We start from the raw sequence: 24,136 nt of genomic DNA on the forward strand, positions 1-24,136 counted from the left end.
GACACACTATTAAAAATGGAGCTGGGATACAACCCACACGTAGCGGCACAAAGGCTTTTTACCTTCTTGAAGAAGGCTGTTTGTGCCTTGGATTTTTTTTTTCTTTTTTTACAATTTTTAATTTGATGAGAGTTCATCATTTAACACAGACATATTTCCAAGGTCTTTCAACAGGCCCATACTCTGCCCAACATGTTGCTGGAGGCCCCACACTCATGGTGTCTTGTGGCATATACATCCCTTTTATTATGTGCGAGTATTGTGGGCATATGGGAAGTATGTGGGGGTGGGTCAGTAAATGAGAGCCATGTATGTATGTTTTATGTTGTGACTGTGTCAGTTGTAATGAAGTGTATTGTATGTTTTGTGTTGGAGCTCCTCAAAAACGAGATGTTTCATCTCAAGGGGCCATCCACTAATAAAACTTGAATAAAACACTCTATATGGGCCCCTGCACCTCACAGGCCCAAGTGCAACCGCACCACCTGCACTGTCTGTGTCTACGCCCCTAGCCATTGGTGAAAATAAAAAGACTTGAAACATAGTGAACATCAGGATGGACAGCAGAGAAGTTCACTGAGACATAGTTTTTGAAACCTTAATAAACTTCATACACCTGAAAAGTCATTGTTACCAGCATGAATTCAGGCTTACTACAGGCTCTGTTCACAGTGTTAAATGGCTTATTTTGCTGTACATTGTTAAAACCAGAAAACACTGAAACAGCACATATCTCTGATTCCATTTTTCATGTTAAGCAAATTTTTCTGCCAAAGTTAGTCATCGCATCTATTTGACCTCTTTGGGTAAAATCTTCACTAAGTCAGCACTTCTTTATCTCGCGGGATGGAGGTGTATCAGATAACACACTGTGGACAAAGGCTAGTCAGAGGGTGTGATTGTAGATACTGACATTAGTCTGAATATTTTCAAATGATGGTTTATTGGTTCAGTTTTGTCGCTACTTTACAGCTACACAGACGTTTGTTGGGTGTTTGTGGTATCTTTACAAAGGTTATCTAACTCATTTATCTATTTCAGATTACAGTTATAGCTTGTTCTAGGAAAATCACATGGATAGCACTGGACTCTGAACCACATTAAAGCACCCGCCCCCAACACACACACATACACATTCATATAAGTTATTTTTTTATATGTATTATATTGTTCTGCAGTCAGAATTTCCAATAAAAAGCATAAAACTATTCTCAACGTTAAAACATTTTTATATTTGTATTTTTTCAAGGAACAGTCCAGAGGATGGTACAAATAAAACCAGCAGTACAGTATGTCATTAGTTGGGATTTTCTTTGTGTTTTTCTCTGTTTCAGGGAGTGTATCAGTGTGGTGAATCCCACTCCATTCTTCCAAAGCTGTGTGTATGACATGTGTCAGTTCAATGGTCAGCAGCATGTACTGTGTGACCAGCTTCAGGCCTACACTGATGCCTGCCAGAGCGCCGGAGCCAAGGTTCACCCGTGGAGGACTCCAGAATTCTGTCGTAAGTCTTCAGTATTTTAATGTGATGAATTTTCTTTTTTCCAAAGAGGATTATTGTCTTCTCTGCTACTGGGGAATAGGAAGTCCTGAGTGTTCCTGTCATTGCAAATGATTTGTTTCATCTTACTCACCTACCATCCCTTTGTCCATCATCTTTCCTCCCTCCATCTGTCATCCCTCCATTTCTCTTTGCAGCCCTGGCCTGTCCTCCCAACAGCTCCTACTCTCTGTGTGCCAGTTCGTGTCCAGAGACATGTCTTGGTGTGGTCGGACCGCCTGGCTGCGAGGACGTATGTGTGGAGGGTTGTGAGTGTAACCCGGGTTTCGTCCTCAGCAATGACAAGTGTGTGCCACTGAGGGACTGTGGCTGTGTGGACACCAGTGGAAACTATCACCCTGTAAGTGGAAACAACCTGCAAGTGATTTCACTCACATTAAGTATTGATAGATTCCCAGAATTTGTTTTGAACAGTATGAACAGACAATGATGAAGCACATACTCAACAGTAAAACTGTGTTGTTTTAGTTTACCACAATATAATGTACATAATCTGACAGTGGTGTTTTTGTGCGGGCTTGATGAATTTATATTGTATTGTATCTGCCTGTACAATGTATAATTTGGTTTGTGTGTGTGTGTGTGTGTGTGTGTCAGGTGGATGATAACTGGTACTTGGAGGGCTGTGAGCAGAAGTGTGTGTGTCACAGTGGAGGTGTGATCCAGTGTCACAACAGCAGCTGTAAACCAACCACTGAGAGCTGCCAGCTGCAAGATGGAGAATATGAATGTCGCCCGCTGGGTATGTTTCACATGCACACACACACGCACACACACACACACACACACACACACACACACACACACACACACACACGCACACACACACACGCACACACACACACACACACACACACACACACACACACCACACTTTCACAAGTCTTTAGTGCTCTTCAGAGATAGGCTAGCTTTTCAAATTGAAGTTAGTACAACTGAACAAAATCCTCAGTAACACTGAACAGAATCCCTATCCTGCTTGCGAAGAGGGTAGGCTATGATAACAAGTAAGGTTGCTTGGACAGGGTTGGGCAGCCTGTGGGTCTGGAGCCACATGTGGCTCTTTAGCCCCTCTCCAGTGCTCCCTGTGGCCTTTTTTTTTTTTTACAAAAAATTATATAAAAATAAATAACAGTAATTTTTTAAAACATTTTTGACTTTGTATTTATCATTGTTGTACATCTAAAGTGATTCTTTCATTCTCCCTTTGTAAAACTGTGTAGCCTATACACCAATTTAAAAAAGTTTTATTATATTGTCAACTAAAATATGTGTCATATGGCTATGGTCTCTTTGTTCAGCGTTACTAAGGATTTTGTTTAGTTTTACTAATGTCATTTTGGAAAACCTAGCTTAGTTCAGATGAAACACAAAGGAGTTTTGGGGAAAAAAGTGCAATAGCAGCACACTGATGATGTCAGGGGGCTGTGATTGGTTGATTGTAATGTTGTTCCAGGATCGCAATGTGGGATGTTGATCAGCTAACACAGAATCTAAATAACACTTCTCCAGGTTACTTTCCCCAAAATCTCCTTGTGCATCTTAAACACTAAATTAGGTTCTTGTGTCAAAGTCTAGTTTCAAAGTGACACATCATCTCCAAATCAACAATACATATGTTTTGTCTTACCTGTAGTGCTATTCATCAGTCTAGATAGTTTTGGTGTGTCTGCCTTCTGTTGAAAAAAATAAGTAAATAAATAAATTATGAGCCGATTACTAAAGATAATCTACAGACCTTGTTGTGAGCAGTTTCACTATTTTCTTGTCAACACACAGAAGGTGGTGTGCATCTACAGCTACACTGTAGCTCACCGAGCAACACTGAGCTAGCTAACATTACAGCTCACCCAAGGAGGATGGCATCAGTGTTTAGTTCTCATGCTGTACAAGCTCAAGCCTTTTTTCCATGAGTAGATACACGATTACTTCTGAGTGGTGATTATCTTGAGTAAGGTGGTCATGATTTCTGGAAAGAAAAATTGCTGTAGAGTTTTTTTAATGTTTTTTTTTTTTTTTTTGACTCTCTGGCACTTTGAGCATCACAAGCTGAGTGCCATAGTTCCATTTTATTGGAGAGAAGGCAGATGTCTCTACGGCCAATATCTCCAACACTCAGCAACTCGCACCAAAACTATCTAGACTGATAAATACACACAATAAACAAATTGTACACAATGTGCAGAGAATGGGAGAAACGGGGGTTAAGAAGTTCCCACTAGCTTTCTGTTGCCCATAGGGAGGTTTATGCAGCGCTGGATTTTGAAGATCATTTTAAATATTTGTATGGAAACTTATGAATTTCATGAAATTTTTATCTCTCTTGTTCAGGAAGTGGTATCTGCTCAGTATCTGGTGATCCCCACTACACCACATTTGACAAACACACCCACCATTATATGGGAGCCTGCTCCTACACCCTGAGCAAACCCTGCAATGTCTCCTCCGGCGTGCCGTACTTCACTGTTGACACCCAGAATGAGCACAGAGGAAGCAATAAGAAGGTTTCCTACGTGAGGGCTGTGGTGATCAATGTGAATGGTGTGACTGTCATCCTCGGCAAGGGCCGCACAGTCCAGGTATGTTACCTGACAGGGACAGTTAATTTTAGGATCAGGCGTCTATAATATTTAGGGCTGAAAAAAATAGTTTATTGATAGCAAATTAACAAGCAGCAAGTCAGTGAATCTTTTGTGTAATAAACATCTCTACATTCATCAGGTCAATGGAACAGTGGTCGTTCCACCTGTGACTTCCATCAGTGGAGTTAAAATCTACTTGAGCGGCAAGTTTGTCGTCCTGGAGACATCCTTCGGCCTGAGGGTGCGCTTCGATGGTAACCATCATGCTGACGTCACCCTGCCAACCTCCTACAATGGCTTACTCTGTGGCATGTGTGGTAAGTACCAGTATCATTTATTACTTGTGTCCCATTTCAGGCTCCTATTACTATACTAAACATCACTAAAATGTTTTATGCTAGACACCACTAGCTGCTAGCGGTCAGCTCTGCCACCTCCATGTTGACACTTGTGTGTGCAGATAACTCATACGCTTTAAATTTAGCACAGTCCCTTTAATGTTTGTTTCCCTGGCAGGCAATTTCAATGGAAACTCCAAAGACGACAACTTGAAACCAGACAATACACCAGCTGCGAACACCAATGAACTGGGAGACAGCTGGCAAGTTCCTGACCCACGGCCTGAGTGAGTCACATCACAAAATACAGAATATATGAGACTTGGCCAACATTTACAAAAAAGGATTTATGAAAAGCATCTAAATTTATGTGTACACAAACATCCACAAAAATCATCACTTTACTCCATATCTTCACCAGCTGCACCAACGGTGGAGGACAGGAAGACTGTGATGAAAAGGTGGAGGAGGAGGCAAAGAAGCCCACCAGCTGCGGCATGATCACCGATCCTAATGGTATGACCCACACACACACAGTAGCCCAATGCCACAGTGAAAGTGATCATGCAGTAAAATGTGTTTGTCTGGCATACACCTTCACTTCATCTTTGTGTCTCTGATCTGGACTTCAGGTATCTTTAAGCCCTGCCACTCCATTGTGCCCCCCGAGCCATACTTTGGAAACTGTGTGTACGACATGTGTGCCACTGGAGGTCAGACAGTGGCTCTGTGCCAGGCCATAGAGAGTTACGCTGACATGTGTGCTGCTGCAGGAGTCCCCATTGCATGGAGAAATAACACCTTCTGTCGTAAGTCTGTGTGTCTGTAAAAAGCAAAGAGGACCTCTTCCAAGTTTTGTACTAAAACCACAAATAGAGTATATTAGGAATGACTTCCTAAACCAAACATGAGTTAGCATCTTACCACTCCTGGTTTCTCTGTCTCAAAGTCAATGGGTTTTTCGAATGCGTATTTGGTTAGATTTCTGAAATACGCCCTGTGGTCAACACAAGTTTGAGAGACTTTAAAGTTTTGTTCTCCTACATAAAATACTTACGTAAATACCCCACTCATGAACTTCTTTTAAGCTTCTTTGTGTTTTTAAAACAGGCATTAACAAGTGGCGGCAGAACGTCATCATGTAAAGCCGTGTTGCGCTGAATATGGCTTTACAGTCTTGTTATGATGGTGACGTTAGGTCATGTGATTGTAGTGTAGTTCGTTTATAGCCTAACATTGTTTCCCAAGTCTCCAGTGCAACAGTAAAATGAAATTAAACAAAGTGCTTCGCAGAAAAGTCAATGTTCACTGCCCATTCTGAAAAGGGCAAGGCCCCCCAATGTAGTAATAAAAAATGGTAGAAATAAATAATGTTTTGCTAATTAAGTCTCAGTAATTGCATGAAGTGGAAACAAATGTCTTTGTTGGGCAATTTGCAAGTATTAATCAATCAACCATTAATGGTAGCAATGATAGCTAAGTTACCTGCATTTAATTAGCCACACATTTACCCAGAAACCAACAATGGTGCTCACAAGCATATTCAATTAACGTTAATGTCTTTATTATATTATATTTGTCTTAAAATCCAGGTGAAGTCGGAGTGGAATGTGAGTTATTTATGTTGCCCAGCATGTGTAATTTATGTTGACAGTAGCCTAGTTGTTTTCATTTACTGCACATTTGTATACCCTATAGCTGTACTTTGCTTTGTACTATATCTTGCTAATTGGTATTTAGTATTTCGACACACTGACAGGATTTATCAGTAATGAAATCCTGGTCAACATTTAGTTGCGAGTGTAATTAAAAAAAACATTAATTGCAGCTTTACATTTGAAGAAAAAAGCTAGATATTAACGCACAAATTTTACAAAACATCCTGCAAACATCCCTTTTGCATCCGTCCTCCTTCCTCTAGCTCTGAAGTGCCCTCCAGGCAGTCATTACAACCCATGCGGCCCTGCCTGCTCCCAGCCCAGCTGTCAGGACCCCGCGGGCCCCGGTGGCTCCTGCAACCAGCCCTGTGTGGAGGGATGTGTCTGTAACCCTGGCCTCATCCTCAGTGGAGATAAATGTGTCCCACTCAGCGAGTGTGGGTGTACTGATGAAGATGGACACTACAGACCTGTAAGTGTGGAATTAGGTGGAATTATTGGAATTAATCATTTCTAGAAAATATATTTAAACATGCACTGAACTTATTTACGTGCACTGTTGTGTTTGTGTGTGTAGGCGGGAGACAGTTGGTTCACAGAGACAGACTGCTCAGAGCGCTGCAGGTGTAACGGTAACCACAACATCACCTGTGAGCCTTGGCAGTGCAGCCCTGCACAGGAGTGTAAGGTTGTAGATGGAGTATTGGACTGCCACTCTACAGGTAAGATTCACCACACCTGAAGCTGCGTTAGCATTAGAGGAATACTTTGATATCATAAATTGTGTTTTTGTATTTTTGTTTATCATTTCATGTTTCACTGAGCCACATTTTCCTCCTCAGGTAAAGGAGTGTGCCACGTGGCTGGAGATCCTCACTACTACACCTTCGATGGAGTGATGCACACATTCATGGGCACCTGCACTTACACTCTGGTGGAGGTATGGGGTGCATTTGACCTTCAAATTTCCTTTTTTAACTTGACTCATTTGACATGTTAGTGCTGTTGACTGCTTTGCCTGCTGTGTGTCTGTTGTAAACCAGTCTTAAACTATAGGAAACATATTGTTTCAAATAATTTTTCTGAATCCTTTAGGTGTGTAATGCCACTAAGGTAACTCCCTTCAGGATAGTGGCTAAAAACGAAGAGCGCGGTCAACCAGATGCCTCCTATGTCCGCTCTGTCAAAGTCTACCTGCCCCATGACAACATGGTTGAACTGCAGAAGAGTCGCAGAGTTCTGGTAAGGAACAGGTTTTTTTATATTAAATTGGCTCACAGCTGCAGAGAACAGAAATGGGACACAGCATTAGTGACTGACTAATGTCTGTGTTCGGTGTGTCTTGCCTCAGCTGAATGGACGGAGGGTGCGAACCCCAGTTTCCATCGACACGTCTGGAGCCAAGGTGATAACCAGTGGATCCTACAGTCTGCTGGACACAAGCTTTGGTCTGCAGGTGAAGTTTGACGGAGTCCATCACCTGGAGATCACTGTTCCTGGAGAATACTTCAACAAGGTATGAAGACATAAGACTCACTGTCTTATTAATTCCTTTCTAATTGTAGACGCTTGTTATTTTTTACTGGATTATGAATGCTACAAGATGCAACCTGGTCGAGGTCCCTCAGTGTATGAAACATTGTAATAATAACCCAGTATCATCTGCCTCCTCTCCAGCTGTGTGGCATGTGTGGGAACTACAACCACAACTCCTCCGATGACAACCTGATGCCCAACAAGAAACCAGCCAAGGATGTGATTGAACTGGGCAACAGCTGGAAATCAGAAGGAGACAGTGATCCTGAGTCAGTACACACATGGTTTACTTTGATTATCTGGGCAGTGTGAGGCCTATATCACAAGACTCAAAATAAGCATAAGGTTCATTCAAGCTGGGGTAGGCAGAAATCTGGAAAAGGCAAAAAAAACAGAATTTGAAAATACACCCTCTTCCTGCAACACTCCCCTTTCTGTCCTAGGCTCCTCCCACCAGACGACAACAGGCATATGCACACGCTTCATACAGTAACCCATACATTGATTTATTTTATCATATTTCATTGTAGAGTTGCCTGCAGCTCATTCGCACTGTTAACCAGACCATAAATAAAACAGGAGTTAACTGGCCAGCCAATCCACTGTCTCTCCACCTTACTTCCTGCTGCTTTGGACTGCTTCTCTAGGAGGAGAGTGGGCAGCAGCCTGAAGAGCTGAGCTCATTCACTTAGCCCTTCCTTGTTTCACTCTCTCCCTCTTGGTTATCAGACCACAAATGAGACAAGAATTAGCAACTAGCCAACCCACGGTACATTAACCTGACCTTGAAGCCGCAGCCTTGAGCATTTAGTATTGGCTAGCAGAAGGCTAAACTATTAGCAACATTTTTCTTCATCTCTAAAACACTTGGCCAATATTGAAATTTATTGTCAGACTCTCATTTAGACTCTCTTTTTGATCAGTCCGTCTTCTATTTTTGGGTTGCTGTGTAGGCAGATGTTGCTGGAAGAGCAACTTTTGCAGTAATTTTTAGTAATTTCCCAAAAACCAATCAGAATACCCTCTCTCAGAAATGACCTGTGATTGACCAAAGTTTCCTGTCACAGCCATTTCTGAAGCCTGAAAACAGAGCCAAGAGGAGGTTCAGAAGTCTAATTTTCTCTCAGACTACTTGAATTACAACATGCTCAAAGTTTGTTTGCTTAATGAGGATAAAATGAAGCTGCCCACCCCAGCTTTAACTAGCTTTTCAGAGCTTTCAGCCACATCTAATGGTCTTCCTCAGTAAACTGGTATACTGCAATTGCAAAAAAATCAAAAAGAACATCAGTAAAATATCCTATGTGAGATGGAGTGTCTTTCAAATAGCATGAGCTTACACGTCATCTTAGTCAAAAATGACAACATTCCTGACTTAAACATTCATCCAAACATTCTCCGCTCCAGCTGTCAGCCAGACACTCGCCCAGACATCCACCCCAACTGCACTGCAGAAGAAGAGAAGCTGTATGAGGCTCAGTGCGCCGAAGTCATCCTCTCCGACCGCTTCAAGCCCTGCCACTCTCTGGTGCCCCCCGAGGCCTTCCTGGGTAACTGCATCTATGACATGTGTGAGTATGACGGCATGCAGGCGACACTCTGTGACAACGTGGAGGCGTACGCTCAGGCCTGTCAGAGCGCCGGAGTCACCATCAGCTGGAGGAACAACACCTTCTGTCGTAAGTCACAGTGACGCTGATTAAAAGTTTGAAATAAGGATTCTAGTTTTACCCCTCTTTTATACTTGTGCTTCTTCCCTACAGCCATTCCTTGCCCTCCAAACAGCCACTACTCAGACTGCACTGCCCCCTGCCCCCCCACCTGCTCCGACCTCTTCCCCATCTTCTGCCACCTCCCTCCCACCACCTGTGTGGAGGGCTGTCAGTGTGACGCCGGCTACGTCCTCAGTGACAGCAAATGTGTGCCTCTGGATAAATGTGGCTGTCTGGACTCAGATGGAGAATACCATGATGTGAGTTAAGCAAAGTGCATACAGCTGCAGGCTGGGGGCCTAAACAGGATGTGTTATCATAGAACATCAAAGACACATTCAGGTTCTAAGCTTTTAAGGTGCAGGTAAACTTCTCTCAGTAGATCTTAGTACAGACCTAGACAAAAGGTAGGATCTATATCAGTGGTTTCCAGTCTGGGGTCAGCAACCACTGAGGGGTCTAAAGATACATCTCAAAGTTCATAAAAGAATTACAGGAATAAGAAAAAAAAAGTACCACTTGTTTGTACAGGTGTTTCATTTGTGTCATTAGAAGAACAGTGATATTCAGTGTTAATTACAGAGTAAATAAAACAACAAAAACAACAAAACATGGCAAAAAAAATAATGTATTGAAACAATACAGTGAGGTTGAATTCAATTCAGTTCACAGGGAGTTTATTGGCATGGGAAAACATATAATGCTAAAGCAAATGTGAAATTAAAAACAAAACTTGTATGTACAATAAGTAAAGATCTACCAGAATGTGGTTTATAAACATGTTGCAGCTGATTGCTTACACCTGTGACACATCGATGAAATGAGAGAAACATTCATCAAAGCCCGTTTCACTGTTTTAGGGAAACAAGACGTTCACTAAAGTGTCTAGCCATGTAACCATAGGGATGTTGTGGTTGCTTATCCTAATGGCATCGTTTCCTCCAGTGTGACTTTCAGCAAATCTTTGCACAAAAAGTAGGAGATGGATTGTGTTATTTTCTTAGCTCTAACGAAGTTAGAGGGTAGTTTTGTCAAGCTAAGTATGTCCAGTGTTGGTTGATTTTTTGTATTTTTTTGAGTATTTTATTCCCATATGACACTGCTTGCAAATCGCATGTGTCAAGTCCTCCTTTGTTTCCCTGTTAAACAATCCAAAATAAGTCCAGACATTTTTCTTTCTCCTGTGCCCCCATCTTTGTTTTGATGAACTTCATTGTTCATTCACTGTTCATGTATCGATACAATATCGCCACGCAAAATATCGCGATACTATGCTGTATCAATTTTTTCCCCCACCCCTAGTGTTGAATATGTCTTAGCACCTCCAACTGAAGCACCTCAGGTGTAAAGGAGCAGCAGGAACATACATTCCACAAAATGTGACTTAAAGGGATAGTGCACCCAAAAATTAAAATTCAGCCATTATCTACTCACCCATATGCCGAGCGAGGCTCAGGTGAAGTTTTAGAGTCCTCACATCCCTTGTGGAGATGGGGCTAGCAACAAAACTCCACCTAAAGGAGGCTGGGCGCCCCAGATTAAAACGTCCAAAGAACACATAATTGAAACAACAGAATATCTCCATGCTCGTCCGTAGTGATCCAAGTGTCCTGAAGCCCCGACATAAAAAGTTGTTTGGAAAAACGTCATTTAAACTCTGTTTTTAGCCTCGTTGTGGCCTGTAGCTCTGACTGCCTCTCTGTAGACCCCGCTCACGTGTGTGCGATTGCGCGAGACTGTGAGACATCGGCACCGCCTTCATGTGCGATAATGGCTGAATTTCATTTTTGGGTGCACTATCCTTTTAAGTCATGTCCTTAGGAATGAGAGGAAAGAAACAGCATATAACATACAACAATATATCACTGTGTTCATACATCTAAATAAGTCTGTTGTGTGTATATGTGTGTAGGTGGGAGACACATGGCTGACAGATAAGTGTGCTGACTCGTGTACCTGTAATCTCGGTGGCAAAATCACATGTAAGGACCATACCTGTAATTCCAACTCAGTGTGTGCCCTGGACAAATATGGAGACCTCTTCTGCAAACCCACCAGTGAGTGCACCACCTGAACATTTATAATATTCCACCATGCTGTAACAAGGCAGCGTGCATACTAGACTTCAAACCTTAAAAATGAAAAATATTGTTAACTCATTTTGACCATTTCATTTATGTTATCTAGAGTTCGACAAGTGCAGCATCTCTGGGGATCCTCACTACCGAACATTTGACGGTTTCAGCCATCACTTCCAGGGTCCATACACCTACATCCTAGCTCAGGGCCACAACCTGCACAACTCCCTGTCACCCCTGGTGGTGAGAGGGAAGAACATCAGACGTGGGGGAAACAGAAGGGTGTCGTTCTTGGATCAGATGTACATCGACGTTTACGGCGTCAATGTTCGCTTCCTTCAGAAGAAGATTGTCCTGGTAAGTAGTTTGTTTTTGTGTGATTAAAGTATTGTTTGCTTTTAGAAAAAAGTACAAGGTGAAAGCATACTGTATCCCCTGTAGGTGAATGGGGAGCGTGTTGCACCTCCTCTCAGTCCAGTTGATGGGTTGACGATCACGATGAACTCCAGGCAGGTCCAGCTCACTACTGACTTTGGACTCACTGTGCGCTTTGATGGCAACATGCGTGGAGGTAAGAGAAGAACGAACCCCGGCCCTTTTTATCTGACTTTGTTTCCGAATCCATTCATTCCTCTTATCGGTCTCTCTCTTTGTGTATCAGAGATCATCCTGCCCAGCACCTATAAGAACTCTGTCAGAGGGCTGTGTGGAAACTACGATGGCTTTACTAGAAATGAGTACATGAAGCCAGATGGAACAGTGGTGCGGGACTTGGACACGTTCGGAGAAAGCTGGAGGGTCAGTGACCGACAGGCTGATGGACTGAAGATCTCCAACCTTCCTCACACGGTCCACAGGTAAATTCACTTCCACTGCTTCAGAAATAGATACACTTTGTATTGGGGCTGGGTAGCGGCACTAAATATCTTAAAGGTATCAACCAAAATAACCGAGTACCAAGTAGTATTGAAACGTCTCCAATCAAATGATACCTGCATTCCTTTTTGCACTTGCCACTGACACTGCCAAGCAGTTCATTTTTAGAGAGGTTCTTAGAGCTACTCACTTGAGCTAACGTTAGTTAACTGTTAAGATCGCGCATACAAATATAAACGTTTAAACTTCTGTAAATGTGAAGATGCTACACATCGTTAGCTCAGTTATATTCTCCATAATTCAATTGTTCAGTTTATTTTACTGAAACCATGAGAACAAAAGTATAATTAATTCAGATTTATCGGCATGGTAAACAAGAGAGACGGAAAAAAGTGCTGACCCCCTTACGTCTGAGATGGTAATAAAGTCTGAATATTTTTCCGTTTCTTGATTATTCCACTGATCACATAACCAAAACAGGTTTTCAAAAAATTAATCCAGGTTGTGAATATTGTTTTAAGAGGATAAAGAGGTGTTGTGTTGATGTGCCAGATGCTGTAATCTTTGGGTGCCAAAAAATATAGCGTCCTAACACGCTCTCTTAATGCATGAGGTTGGCATAGATGATATTGAATGAAGTATTCTGTTGGTATTGCTTTAAGGGTACAGGTATCAATAATAGATTGTAACTTTTTAAAAGATACCCAGCCCTTGTAGTGACAATCTTTAGTCTGCATTGTTTTCATCTTCATCTCAACTCACTTCTATATATAACCACGTTAGTGACGACGTAAAAATGATTTACACGTTGAGCTGGCTCGGTAGCAACACCAACAAACAACCATGTTGCTCTTCTGTCACTTGTTTATTTACTCAAACTGAACAATTCACGAGTAAAGGTCCACTTCCTGTTCATCTGTCAGGTATGTACGGAAGCCACTTAGGACCACGATGAAGAGGTCAAAATATACATGAACAAAGTAACATAACAAATTCAATAACATCTTAAACATTACACTGATATATGTGTATTTCTATACTGTGGTAAGTCATACTATCCACCAATAAACAAGCTTATCACTGTTAAATGGTGCTTACAGCCCTACTTGTATAAAGATTGTCCTCCCCCAAAAACACCATAAATCATTTGTACAAGTAGTTTATTACGACCCATATTTATTTCTATTCTTCTCTGACCTCTAGTAGCCATAATAATTATGACGGAGTATAACATGAACAAGTTCGTGTGGGAAGGAGGTTGGGGTGGACCCTAACCCCTGACCCTAACACAAGACTTTAACCCAGGAGACTGCTGGTAGTGCTGAGACCTGCTGCATTGCTGAGACCTGATAATGGTTGGAAGTTCTGATTAGATACATTCAGATTCCGTAGTGTGGAGATTCATTCTTGACCTTGGAAAAACCTTGGTCACTTGGGAGGTCATAACCCCTTTATTTATGATATATAACACATGAAGTTCCACTCACTGAAGAAGGCTGTAGGATACGTTTGAAAGCTTTTGTAAAAAAAAATAAAAAATAATAATAATAACTTTGATTTTTGAATAGTTTATCACAGGGTAGGGTGGGGACCATGAATATCCACAGCAATTATTATTATTTACAAGTATTTACATACAGGTATTAATGATAGAGATACCTTGTCATGGCCATACGTATAGGTCAAATAGACTTTTTCAGCAGATGGCGAGGAAGGAGAAAAGGTCAGACCACAATCACTGGCAATCATAATCTCTGGACCTTAGATTTTCTAAGCAAATGTCATGGCAATCTGGTATGCAGTTATTGACACAAATTTAATTATTTATATTTTCTCCATCCTTCTATCCGTCCACCCGACTGTCTGTCTCCAGGCGAGAGGTGGACACTGATCCAGATTCAGGATTTGAGACATCCGACTGCTCTCAGTCTCAGCTCAATGACTACAACAGTGTGACTCAGTGTGGAGCACTGTCTGACTCCAAGGGGCCGTTTGCTGTCTGCCATGCAACCCTGCCACCTAAATCCTATCACGAGTGAGTAGTCTTTGTGTGTGTGTGTTCGTGTGTGTGTGTGTGTGTGTGTGAGACTGTCTTGTGGAGACAGTTACAGGTTCATGTCATGCATAACACACAATACCCTTCTTCCAAATCTAAATATGACATAATGTTGTGTGTGTCAGCCACCCTTGCTCATGCTCAGTGTGTCTCTGTGTGTGTTTGTCCCTCAGTGACTGTGTGTTTGACCTGTGCGCTGAGGATGGCAGCACAGCGCTGCGTTGTGCCAGTTATGAAGCATATGCTGCAGCCTGTCAGGAGGCCGGAGTCAAACTGGGATCATGGAGGAAGCAGCTGGGCTGTGGTAAGATGTTGAATGCACACAAAATCAAACTGCATACACATCATGAGGGAATAACAACAGTGGTTGTCAGTGTAGAATGCATGTTAGAATGAAGAACTTGTTTTAGCCAAGCAACAACCTCCAGGGCAAAAAATGAGGCCAATGCTGAAGTGGCAAAAACTGCAGTTCCTCTAATGGCCACTTGAGGCTGGATCCAAGAGTGAGTCAATCCCCATAGACCCCCATGTTAAAAAAAAACATTACAGCAGCCTGGTACAAACAAAAACAAGTCCCTACCACATGCTTAGACACTGTGCTACATAAGCTAGTAGCTAGCATTAATGTTATCTCCTTCCTGTTGTTCAAATATGTGATGCGTTTGTAAATCCAATCTGAAGCTCTACACTAAAATCAGCGGACTGTTGTTCCAGTGTTCTACCTCACCATGAATTAACAAATGGTTAAGTTAATCACACATTCACTCTGCTTGGCACCCTGCTTCTACGTCTCCCTTGACAGAGTGCCCAGAGTATGCTGCTCTGTATCTCCGAACAGTACATCCCAGCAGTGCTCCAAATGTATAAATGGTCCAGTTTTTTGCCAGAGCCTAGCGCTCTGGCACTATTTCCTAACGTACCCATGGTCACCTCTGGCTCCAAAAATTCAAGATGGTGACGGCCACAATGCCTAACTCAGGGCTTTACAACAGGCGCCCACAAATAAATGGTTGAAGTCATGGTGACTATATGTTTTCAGTTCATGAAAATGAATTGTAACATTTTGGTCACCTAAAAAAGTCTTGTTCAGTGTTTGGTTTAACTACAAGCTCCTCTAAGAAGTTGGATGTCCAGTTTTTATTTTGTATTTATGGTTTCAAGCCTTTTCTTTTGCTAGCGAAAGTATAAGTATAGCTATAAATGCAGCACACTACCCAAACTAGCAGCTTGTTTTAGGAGTATCTTCACCCTCATGTCCAAATATGGTCACTTCTGGCTCCAAAAATACAAGATGGCGATGGCTAAAATGCCAAACTCAAGGCTTCAAAATGGGCATCCATAAACAAATGGTTGACATTACGGTAACTACTTCCATTATTTTATATGATCTATGAGTATAGGTGCAACTGTCACTATTTTAGTGTGTTTTCAGTTCATGAAAGGTAACTGTAACATTTTGGTCACCTAAGTACATTTTGTTTTAATGGTTTTTAACCTGTTTTTGCATATATAAACATTAACATCATTGTTAATATAGCTGTAAATGCAGGACGCTACCCAAGCTAGCAGCTATCATTAGGGATCTCTCCACCCTCTCGTCTAAATATGGTCACTTCTGGTTCCACAAATCCAAGATGGCGATGGCACAGTGTCAAACTCTAGTCTTCAAAACAGGAGTCCACAAACAAATGGGTGACATCATGGTGGCAACGTCCATCAAAATATACAGTCTGTTTTTAGCCCATTGACAAGCTTTTCATGTTTTGTTCCTACTATTTAAGACAATAAGTCATTTTTGTACTGTATGAAAATCAGATAGACTGCCTGAAGTAATGCAGTTTAAGGGAAGACATTTATGTTGTATAAAAATGACTGAAAACCAACAGAAGCCAGGCACATGGAGACAAGAAGCATTCACATTTTTAAAACTTAGTTAAAATGAACTGAAAACTGAACTGTAAAAGTGCATGTGATAAGCCATTATCTATATATCACAAGTTTGTGACTTCTCTCTCTCTTTTCCAGTCCTCTCCTGTGGTGCCAACAGCACCTACTCCCCCTGTATGTCACCTTGCCCCGCCTCCTGCGCCGACTTGGCAGCACCCTCCGAGTGTGACACCACTTCCTGCCAGGAGGGGTGCCAGTGTGCAGCCGGCTTCGTCATGAGTGAGGGGAACTGTGTGCCATACACACAGTGCGGCTGCACCTTCCTCAACAGATACTACACTGTAAGAGACCATAATGGAGTTCAAGAATGCAGTGGTTGTGTGTCATTGTGTGATGATATCTTTCTACCTTCCATCTCACCTCTCTCCCTCCATCCTGCAGCTGAAGGAGAAGTTTGTGACTGAGGATTGTTCTGAGGCTTGTGAATGCACCAGCACTGGTGCCGTGTGCCAGCCCAAGACCTGCCAGGCTGGTCAGGTCTGCACCATCTATAACTTCAAACGGGATTGCTACAGAGGTGGGTGTTTGTGCTTCTATGGAAAGAAAATTAATCTACTCAATATCATTTCAGTGTAAACTCCACTGACTCAGGCCCTGTCTACATAAGGATATTTATATTTTTTATCATGTGTATTTATGTTATTTTATTATTATTATTATTATTTATTTTTCTTTCTTTAATCTCATTTATGTATTTTTTTTTAATATTATTTTCTTTGTCTTTTAAGTTTACTTAAACAATGGGAATATTAGTGTGGATCACACTGTCATTGTGAATGTATACTGTCATGTTTGTTTGTTTGTGTGGACCCCAGAGAAAATGCTTGTTATCACTCTGCTGCATTAATTGGACACTTGGTGTCTCATGTAAAATGACTGTGAGAGAAACAAACTACATCAAACTGTGAAAAAAACCCTCAATAACGGGGCATCGGTAGAGTAGTGTATAGTGCCGGCGCCCCATGTACAGAGGTATTGCCTGGCTCCAGCGATCACGGGCTCGAGTCCGGCCTGCGATCCTTTGTTGCGTGTCAGTCCCCGCTCCCTCTCTCTGTCTCCCCATTTCACACACTGTCCTTTCCATTAAAGGCAAAGGCCCACAAAAATAATCTTAAAAAAAAAAAACAACTTACCGGTAATATAACATTTTTGTGTTGCAGCGAGTCCCTGCCTCAGTTACCCTTGTCTGAATGGAGGAACATGTAAGGAAGCCAGCAACAACACATATACCTGTCAGTGTGCAGAGGGCTTTGAAGGCACAAACTGCGAAGTGGAGATAACAGAAAGCGGAGGACTGGGTACGGTCTGCTAAAACATCTGTATCACTCCTTGGGGAATCCATTTTTATTTTCCGGTTCCTTTATTTCAAAGATTTTATCAGTTTTATTTTAGTAGAAATGAACTGCTGTTATCAATGTTTGGTTTAAATTAAATTGTATGTTACAGAAACCAAGTGGATCATCCTGATAGCCGTCCTGGTGGCAGTCGTCGTCATCATACTTGTGGCCACCATTGCGTGTGTTTGCAAACAAAAATCCAAGTAAGTCTCATCTGATTCTGCGATGTGCAAATATCAAAGTATTTGTGTGTAGAACATGTGCACAGATGTGTGTGTGTGTGTGTGTCACGACTGCTGACTGACATTTGCAGAATGTTCTGACTGGCATTCCCAGCAGCCTGAGGAGGCTGCTGCAGCTCTCTACTAAACACAGCATATACACTGGTATCAAAGCCCAGATAAAAGTCTGATTTTCATTGCAGGTCACACGTTTATGTAATTCAGAAGCAGCAGTCGTCTCACACTGGGTGAGAGAAAATTACAGTGTCATAACCTCTTTGGGAATTTCTGGGAGCATCCTGTATCAGCACTGGGAAGTGAAGGGTGTGATTTACTGAGTGCCTTCACTATCTCATCCTTCTGTACTCTGGCCTGTAGGCACGCATGTCTTATTAATTATTTTGTGATGTGTCTCACCTCACTCTTTCTGTCAGCAGGAAAAAGAAGAGCGAGGAGAAGAAGTTCAGCATGAAATCAACAGGTAAGAATTGTTATTACTGGTCTTTGAGAAGTAAATGCGGATTTATACTTGTGTGTCAGCTCTATGCAGAGCCCATACTGCAGCCTAGCCAAAGTAGCCAAAGTTTCGTTGATTCAAAACACACCCAAAACACACATTAAATATGGGTTAATACAATTTCTGACACAAATACACAAATCGGCTTACAACATGCTAATGGCATTAGCACAAGCCTATGGCATTTTACATTGTATGAATTAGCCTAGCAGCTTGCAGAGATTTCCTCTCATATGAAGCCAGGGACAAGAGCAACATTTAACAACAGAAACATTACAAATTTGGATCCATTACAACTCACAAGGTTCACTGATAAAACAACTGTCTAAAACTAAACATGTTTTCCAAACAAATACAACATGCTAACATTATTAGCACAAGCCTATGACATTTTACAATGTTTATAATAGCCTAGCAACTAGTGGAGATTTCCTCTACTTATATGAAGCCAGGATAAATCACACACTGGAGTTAAAATGCTATTTTTGTGGAGGCTTTATTGTCTTCGCAATTTCTTGTTTCTAATCTGTGAAATAAAAGTAAATAAAAGCTTTGTCTCCACTGAGGGAAATGGTTTTCAGCTCACAAAAATAGAGAGAAGGTGACATGTAGTTACATTTATAAGAAGGTGCACATCAGGCTACACTGTAGGCTCTGCATTGACACAGAATCTATGCCATAGGTACAGTGTTAATTCAAAGCAGAAGTATAAATCTTGCTTAAGTTTACATTGTCTAAATATGACTAACACTCTCGGTTTTTTGATCTCAAGACTAAGACTACATTTAAAAATAGTCAGTAAAATGTTATGTAAAGGATGAAAACCTTTGACAGTTTTCGCCACCGTTTAAAAAAAAATGGTCGGTAGCTCATTCATTTACATCTGAATTTTTGCTGGGCAGTGCTCTTCTACGGCATCCCTTACTGGTATCTGGTATCTTCAAAACACAATGAGATATCAATTAGCCTTTGATAAGTTAAGTCCTATAATGATTGACAAATCAAGCCACAGTTCAGGAGGACATGTTAAAAATGTGTTTTTCAAAATATTAAAAAAAATAAGTAGCAGAAAATCTGGTGAGGCAGACCTTAATGGCTCTGAGGGTTTTTTTGTAGAGCACATTGAGCTGGACATGTGTGTCGAATTTCAGGTGAATAAGACTAATGGTGTGGGGGGCATGGCCTTTTAAAAAAACAGAATTTTGGGCCTTAATTACTGTGCCACCATCTGGTGGATTAGGGTCATATTTGTTGAGCAGCATTTGGTCACAACTTCCAATCACTGGTGAAAGTTTCATGTATCTATGATGTTCCACCTCACGGGAATTGGCAATAACATTTTAAAGAAACTAATAATAATAATGATAATATTAAACCAGTACAGCCCTTTGGGCAGATATTAAAATAGAAAATGCACCACAGAAATGTATTAAGAGCTCCATTTGACCTCTATTCACCTTTATTCAAAATGTAAAATATTTTATTAATTGTAATTCTTTTATATAGGTTTGTATCGATTGAATTAATGTGTCATCTTTATTAGTTTGTCCTTGTTTAGCTGTAAATACCAGGCATCAGTTGGCTCTTTAAAAGCCACAGTTTAAAGAAAATTGTCAAAAAATATATCGTGTTTATGTAACCTAGCTACAAATATTACAAGGTTTTATTTTAAGGAACTGTAATCTCCAAACAGCCTCCAACTAATTCCTAGAAAGTTTCCTTAAAAGAACTCTATACTTTAATAAGTACAGGAGAAAAGTTCTGAGACAGTTTGATTATTTGTCCTGAGTTTATAATCACTTATTTATTTACAGTGGAATTCCTTTAAAGTCAACTTTAGTTACCATTTGTGTTCATTGTCTGTAGACAAAATTCTACAATGCAGTTCTTCATGGTGATGATTATTAGTGCAGCTCTAATATTTCTCTCTTATTTCTTTTAGGTGTTCCATATAAAAACATAGATGACCTACAGAATGATAAAGTGACTACTATGTGATGACATACTGTGTAGCCTCTTTCTGTGAATGTAACAAAACACCTGCTCTATGAGGCAAACATGAATGATGTGTATTCAAGTGAAGTGTATTCAACAGGCCTCAAAGAAAGAATAAAACTGTAAGAAAGGAAGGAAGTCTTGTGAGAGTTGTGAATATTATATAATGTTTGTTCATATGCCCATGTTTTGCTTTCTTAACTTATGCTTTTGGAGCTGTGATTTAAGTCAGATGTATATGTTTAATTAACAGAAAAGTGAAAATTACTCTGTGTGTGTCTTTAAGTGTGTATGTATTTTCAAAATTAAATGCATGCAAAATACATAAATAAAATGTGTATTTGTCTTTGTGAAAACACATCCAAAAGACCATTATAGATTGGGCTCTGTGTTTCATTCCTCCAAATCACAGGAATTCTTACCATTCCCATATGCCCATATGCTCCATCTGGTTTAGACTGATCCCATACTTTTCTCCCAGAACATGTCTTCCCTCCCATATGATGCATGATTTGCTATTAAGTGCAGTAGAGGGAGTGCTCAACCATTGCTGTTGTGAAGGGAGTCCATTCTCATAGAAAACATTTACCAATTGCTGTCATAGCAAGTCAGACCAGTTTACTGTGAAAGAGATATAAACTGCAATAGGACAACACATCACAATTTCCAACAATTACATCTTGGACATTTACAGAGAAACATTCACCTGCAGAGCCAGAGAGCCACCATTTTAGATATGCACATGTGTGAGTACCAGACCCTTTAAAGGGCCAGTGTGTAATATTTGGCATGGTTTATTGTCAAATCTGAATCTGAATCTGAATATTCTTCCCATTAATATGTTTATATAAGTGTATAATAGCTATAAAATAAAATTTGTTTGTTTTTTGTAGCCTTATAATTATGCTTTTATAATATATATAGCAAGGTCCTTGCTTTAGCTAGAGGTCGCCATCTTGCGCCGCCATGTATGTAAAGCAGCCTGAGCGGACAATTCAGCCAGCCAGAGAACGCGTTTCGCGTGTATAAATAAACCAACGAAGACAGCGGGAGGAAGGAAGAAGGAGGAGGAAACAGCAGAGAGTGTTAGTAGTTCGTCGATAGAGAGTAGTGAAAAGTTTTTTTAGTTGTAAAGTTTGCGAATGGACCACACTTACCACGCAACAGGAGAGAATATACCCGAACCGTCATCTGCGAGGAAAAGAAGATGCAACTTCACTCCTTGTGATGCACTCTCTCCAGCGCTTTTCCTCCTGATGATATATCTCCCCAACGATGGTAGCAGTAGCACCGAATCCCATTCTGTGCATTCAGCCTTTTTTCTCACCCGCTCAGCATCAAACACATGGAGTTCCTCATCTGTATGCTCCGGCTCAAACAGGTATGGCTCTGGATCTGTGTCCGCTACAATAAACTCTTCAAAATCGCGTTCAAAGTCGTCCATTGCAGCTACTATAGTCCGGAGATATTGCTAGGCTATATAAACAGCTGAGCTCTGTTTACCAGCTACGCTGTCAGTCAGTGTGCGGGCTGGAGATTGGTGGAGCAGAGAGGGGAGGGGGTACCCGCTAGGTACTGTAAACGAGTATGTGTGTATGAAGTGTGTGTGTTACGCCAGAAGAGTCAGAGTTTGGGACGGAGTCTTTTACCCCCTGGAGTGTTACCAGAGTTTTTGGAGTGCTCAAATATACTGGCCTTTTTCCCGAACGCTACTCTGGTCTCCTAGCCTGAGTGTCAGACTGAAGCTCCCAGAACCTTCAGTCTGACATGGCTTCCATTGAAGACAGTTTACAAGGGGGAGGGAATTTGATTTTTTCCCTAACCAATCAGTAGAGATCAACGACTCACCCAGAATCTGACGTCATTAGTATCCATGCCTCGGGGGTGCCGAAAACAAGCGAGCATTGCCCGTTTAAAATGTCTCCGTTGTCGTGCACGCCCAGCTGCATCGCCGTTAAATCCAGTTTAGCAGCTTCCTTAATTTGGTCCTCCATTAACGCGAGTAGTGGCGAAATACCTCGATAGCATCATTAATGTGGTCTGTAGGATCTGTAGCGGTCGCCATTGTTGCTATCCTCACCAGTTACCCACCGGCGTACAGCTTGACATCAGTGTGGCGCCAATTGGCTAATCGCTAGACCCCCGGCGTTCATTGGTCCGTCCATCGTTTGGACGAGATAAATCGCAAATTCATTGAAGTATGCCAGACCAGTAATGCAAGCCTACTCAGTTGAGTGGGCAGGGTCTATGGTCTGGAACCAGGCTACTGGTCTCCTGCTCGTGAGAGATTCATTACAATATCGTAACAAGGTTTAGAGGTTTCTAAATAAATATTCACCTCGTCGCTAGATAGACCTACTCCTGAAAAACTTGTGTCTGCACAAGGCTTTTTGTCCCTACGAGGCCACCGTCATTTACCCGACGGGAGGGGTGAGCGAGTGAGCCCCGCAATCTAGAATTTGACCACTGATGTCACTGTTTTCAACCCACTTTACACACTGGCCCTTTAATGTTGTGCAGCTGGAGATTGCTAAATATATATTTAAGATTGTTGTTGTAAAAATGAAGACAGCCTTTTATGGGCAATTGCTTGTTTAAAGTGGAAGTAGAAAATGTTTCCACTACCTAATGCACTAGCTCGCTAGCTAACGCTGTCTGCTTGTCAACTTGATCATGGAACATGGAACATTACAGAATAAAGCTTTGTGGTTAAACTTTAACATTTGACAGTACATTTTAGGAGGACCAATGCAAGGAAAACGTGTTCTTTGTTTACATTATCTAACAGATGATGGGTCACAGATACTTGTTTCTGGATGCCAGTGTTAGGTTTTTCCCGGGCAGGTGGGCTTGTCCCTTTTGGACCATCCACGCTAGAAACAAACAACTAAGATTCATTGTCTGTTAATTGTCTAATAATTAAAGCAAAGAACATGCTTTCTTGTGGTGGGTCTTCTAATATGAGCAGTGTTTAAAATTATTATATTCTGTTATGATCAGGGAGTTGATGCTAGCGAGCGCTTGCATAGCCAGCTAGTTAAAATGTTGACTACTCCTGCTACTGTGAGGTGGAAAACTGGTGGAAAAAGTGTTTGACTGACAGGGGATTGTGAGCCTCTGACTGGCCAAATTAAAAAAGGATTGACAGATACCTGCCCTCTCAAACTTGCACATGTGTACGTCTAAAACGGTGCCTCTCTGGCTCTGCAGGGGGATGATATTATGTTAGACACTGAAAGATAAAATGGAGGTAAATTAAAAAACAGTAACATGTAGGCTACTGTGAGAAATTAAGATGGATCAGTGTGTCTCTTGTAAATGTAAGACTGATTGTGAATCTTTTAAAATATTTTTGATTTTATTTTTTATGGCTGTGCAAAACTTTACCAAGCTCTTATCTACATCTATTTACTGGTTAAATATTCCCGACATGAATGGGTGTTTAAATATATCACAACATTTTTTTAAGCAGGGGTGGTACTAAGAAGTACTCAGGTCATTTAAAGGGGCAAAAAGCGAAATCGTTTCACCGCTAGGTTTGCTGTTGTGCACTGCCTGTAGACCAAAACAAAGTGTGTCATGAGCCACACCTCCCTCTACCTCTGCTCTCCACCCCCCACCCCACTCGCCTCGTCTGTGCAGCCGAGTACCGCAGCATCTCCACGGACTATTACATCCAGACGGTCCCGGTGTTTCTTCTGCAGGCTCCACTTTACTCAGCT

The 24,136-nt window shown here is 41.4% G+C and overlaps 1 protein-coding gene across 1 annotated transcript in view; it reads left to right on the plus strand.

Annotated features, from left to right (window-relative positions):
- Positions 1-20,629, plus strand: part of zanl (zonadhesin, like) — a 45,199-nt gene extending 24,570 nt beyond the window's left edge. Inside the window, exons 25-53 of the mRNA XM_049567747.1 lie at positions 1,335-1,504; positions 1,699-1,901; positions 2,159-2,303; positions 3,893-4,140; positions 4,283-4,460; positions 4,660-4,768; positions 4,903-4,997; positions 5,114-5,290; positions 6,403-6,611; positions 6,717-6,861; positions 6,982-7,079; positions 7,235-7,381; positions 7,491-7,655; positions 7,817-7,944; positions 9,083-9,354; positions 9,439-9,647; positions 11,300-11,444; positions 11,575-11,822; positions 11,907-12,036; positions 12,127-12,322; positions 14,215-14,376; positions 14,571-14,701; positions 16,423-16,625; positions 16,726-16,861; positions 17,505-17,642; positions 17,791-17,884; positions 18,106-18,150; positions 18,340-18,383; positions 20,362-20,629. Coding sequence (XP_049423704.1) covers positions 1,335-1,504; positions 1,699-1,901; positions 2,159-2,303; positions 3,893-4,140; positions 4,283-4,460; positions 4,660-4,768; positions 4,903-4,997; positions 5,114-5,290; positions 6,403-6,611; positions 6,717-6,861; positions 6,982-7,079; positions 7,235-7,381; positions 7,491-7,655; positions 7,817-7,944; positions 9,083-9,354; positions 9,439-9,647; positions 11,300-11,444; positions 11,575-11,822; positions 11,907-12,036; positions 12,127-12,322; positions 14,215-14,376; positions 14,571-14,701; positions 16,423-16,625; positions 16,726-16,861; positions 17,505-17,642; positions 17,791-17,884; positions 18,106-18,150; positions 18,340-18,383; positions 20,362-20,417 — 4,426 coding nt within the window. The 3' untranslated portion in view covers positions 20,418-20,629. The remainder of the gene's footprint in view (positions 1-1,334; positions 1,505-1,698; positions 1,902-2,158; positions 2,304-3,892; positions 4,141-4,282; positions 4,461-4,659; positions 4,769-4,902; positions 4,998-5,113; positions 5,291-6,402; positions 6,612-6,716; positions 6,862-6,981; positions 7,080-7,234; positions 7,382-7,490; positions 7,656-7,816; positions 7,945-9,082; positions 9,355-9,438; positions 9,648-11,299; positions 11,445-11,574; positions 11,823-11,906; positions 12,037-12,126; positions 12,323-14,214; positions 14,377-14,570; positions 14,702-16,422; positions 16,626-16,725; positions 16,862-17,504; positions 17,643-17,790; positions 17,885-18,105; positions 18,151-18,339; positions 18,384-20,361) is intronic.
- Positions 20,630-24,136: the final 3,507 nt, after the last annotated feature.

The sequence above is a fragment of the Epinephelus fuscoguttatus genome, linkage group LG23 (assembly GCF_011397635.1).
Source record: "Epinephelus fuscoguttatus linkage group LG23, E.fuscoguttatus.final_Chr_v1".
Taxonomy (NCBI): Eukaryota; Metazoa; Chordata; class Actinopteri; order Perciformes; family Serranidae; genus Epinephelus; species Epinephelus fuscoguttatus.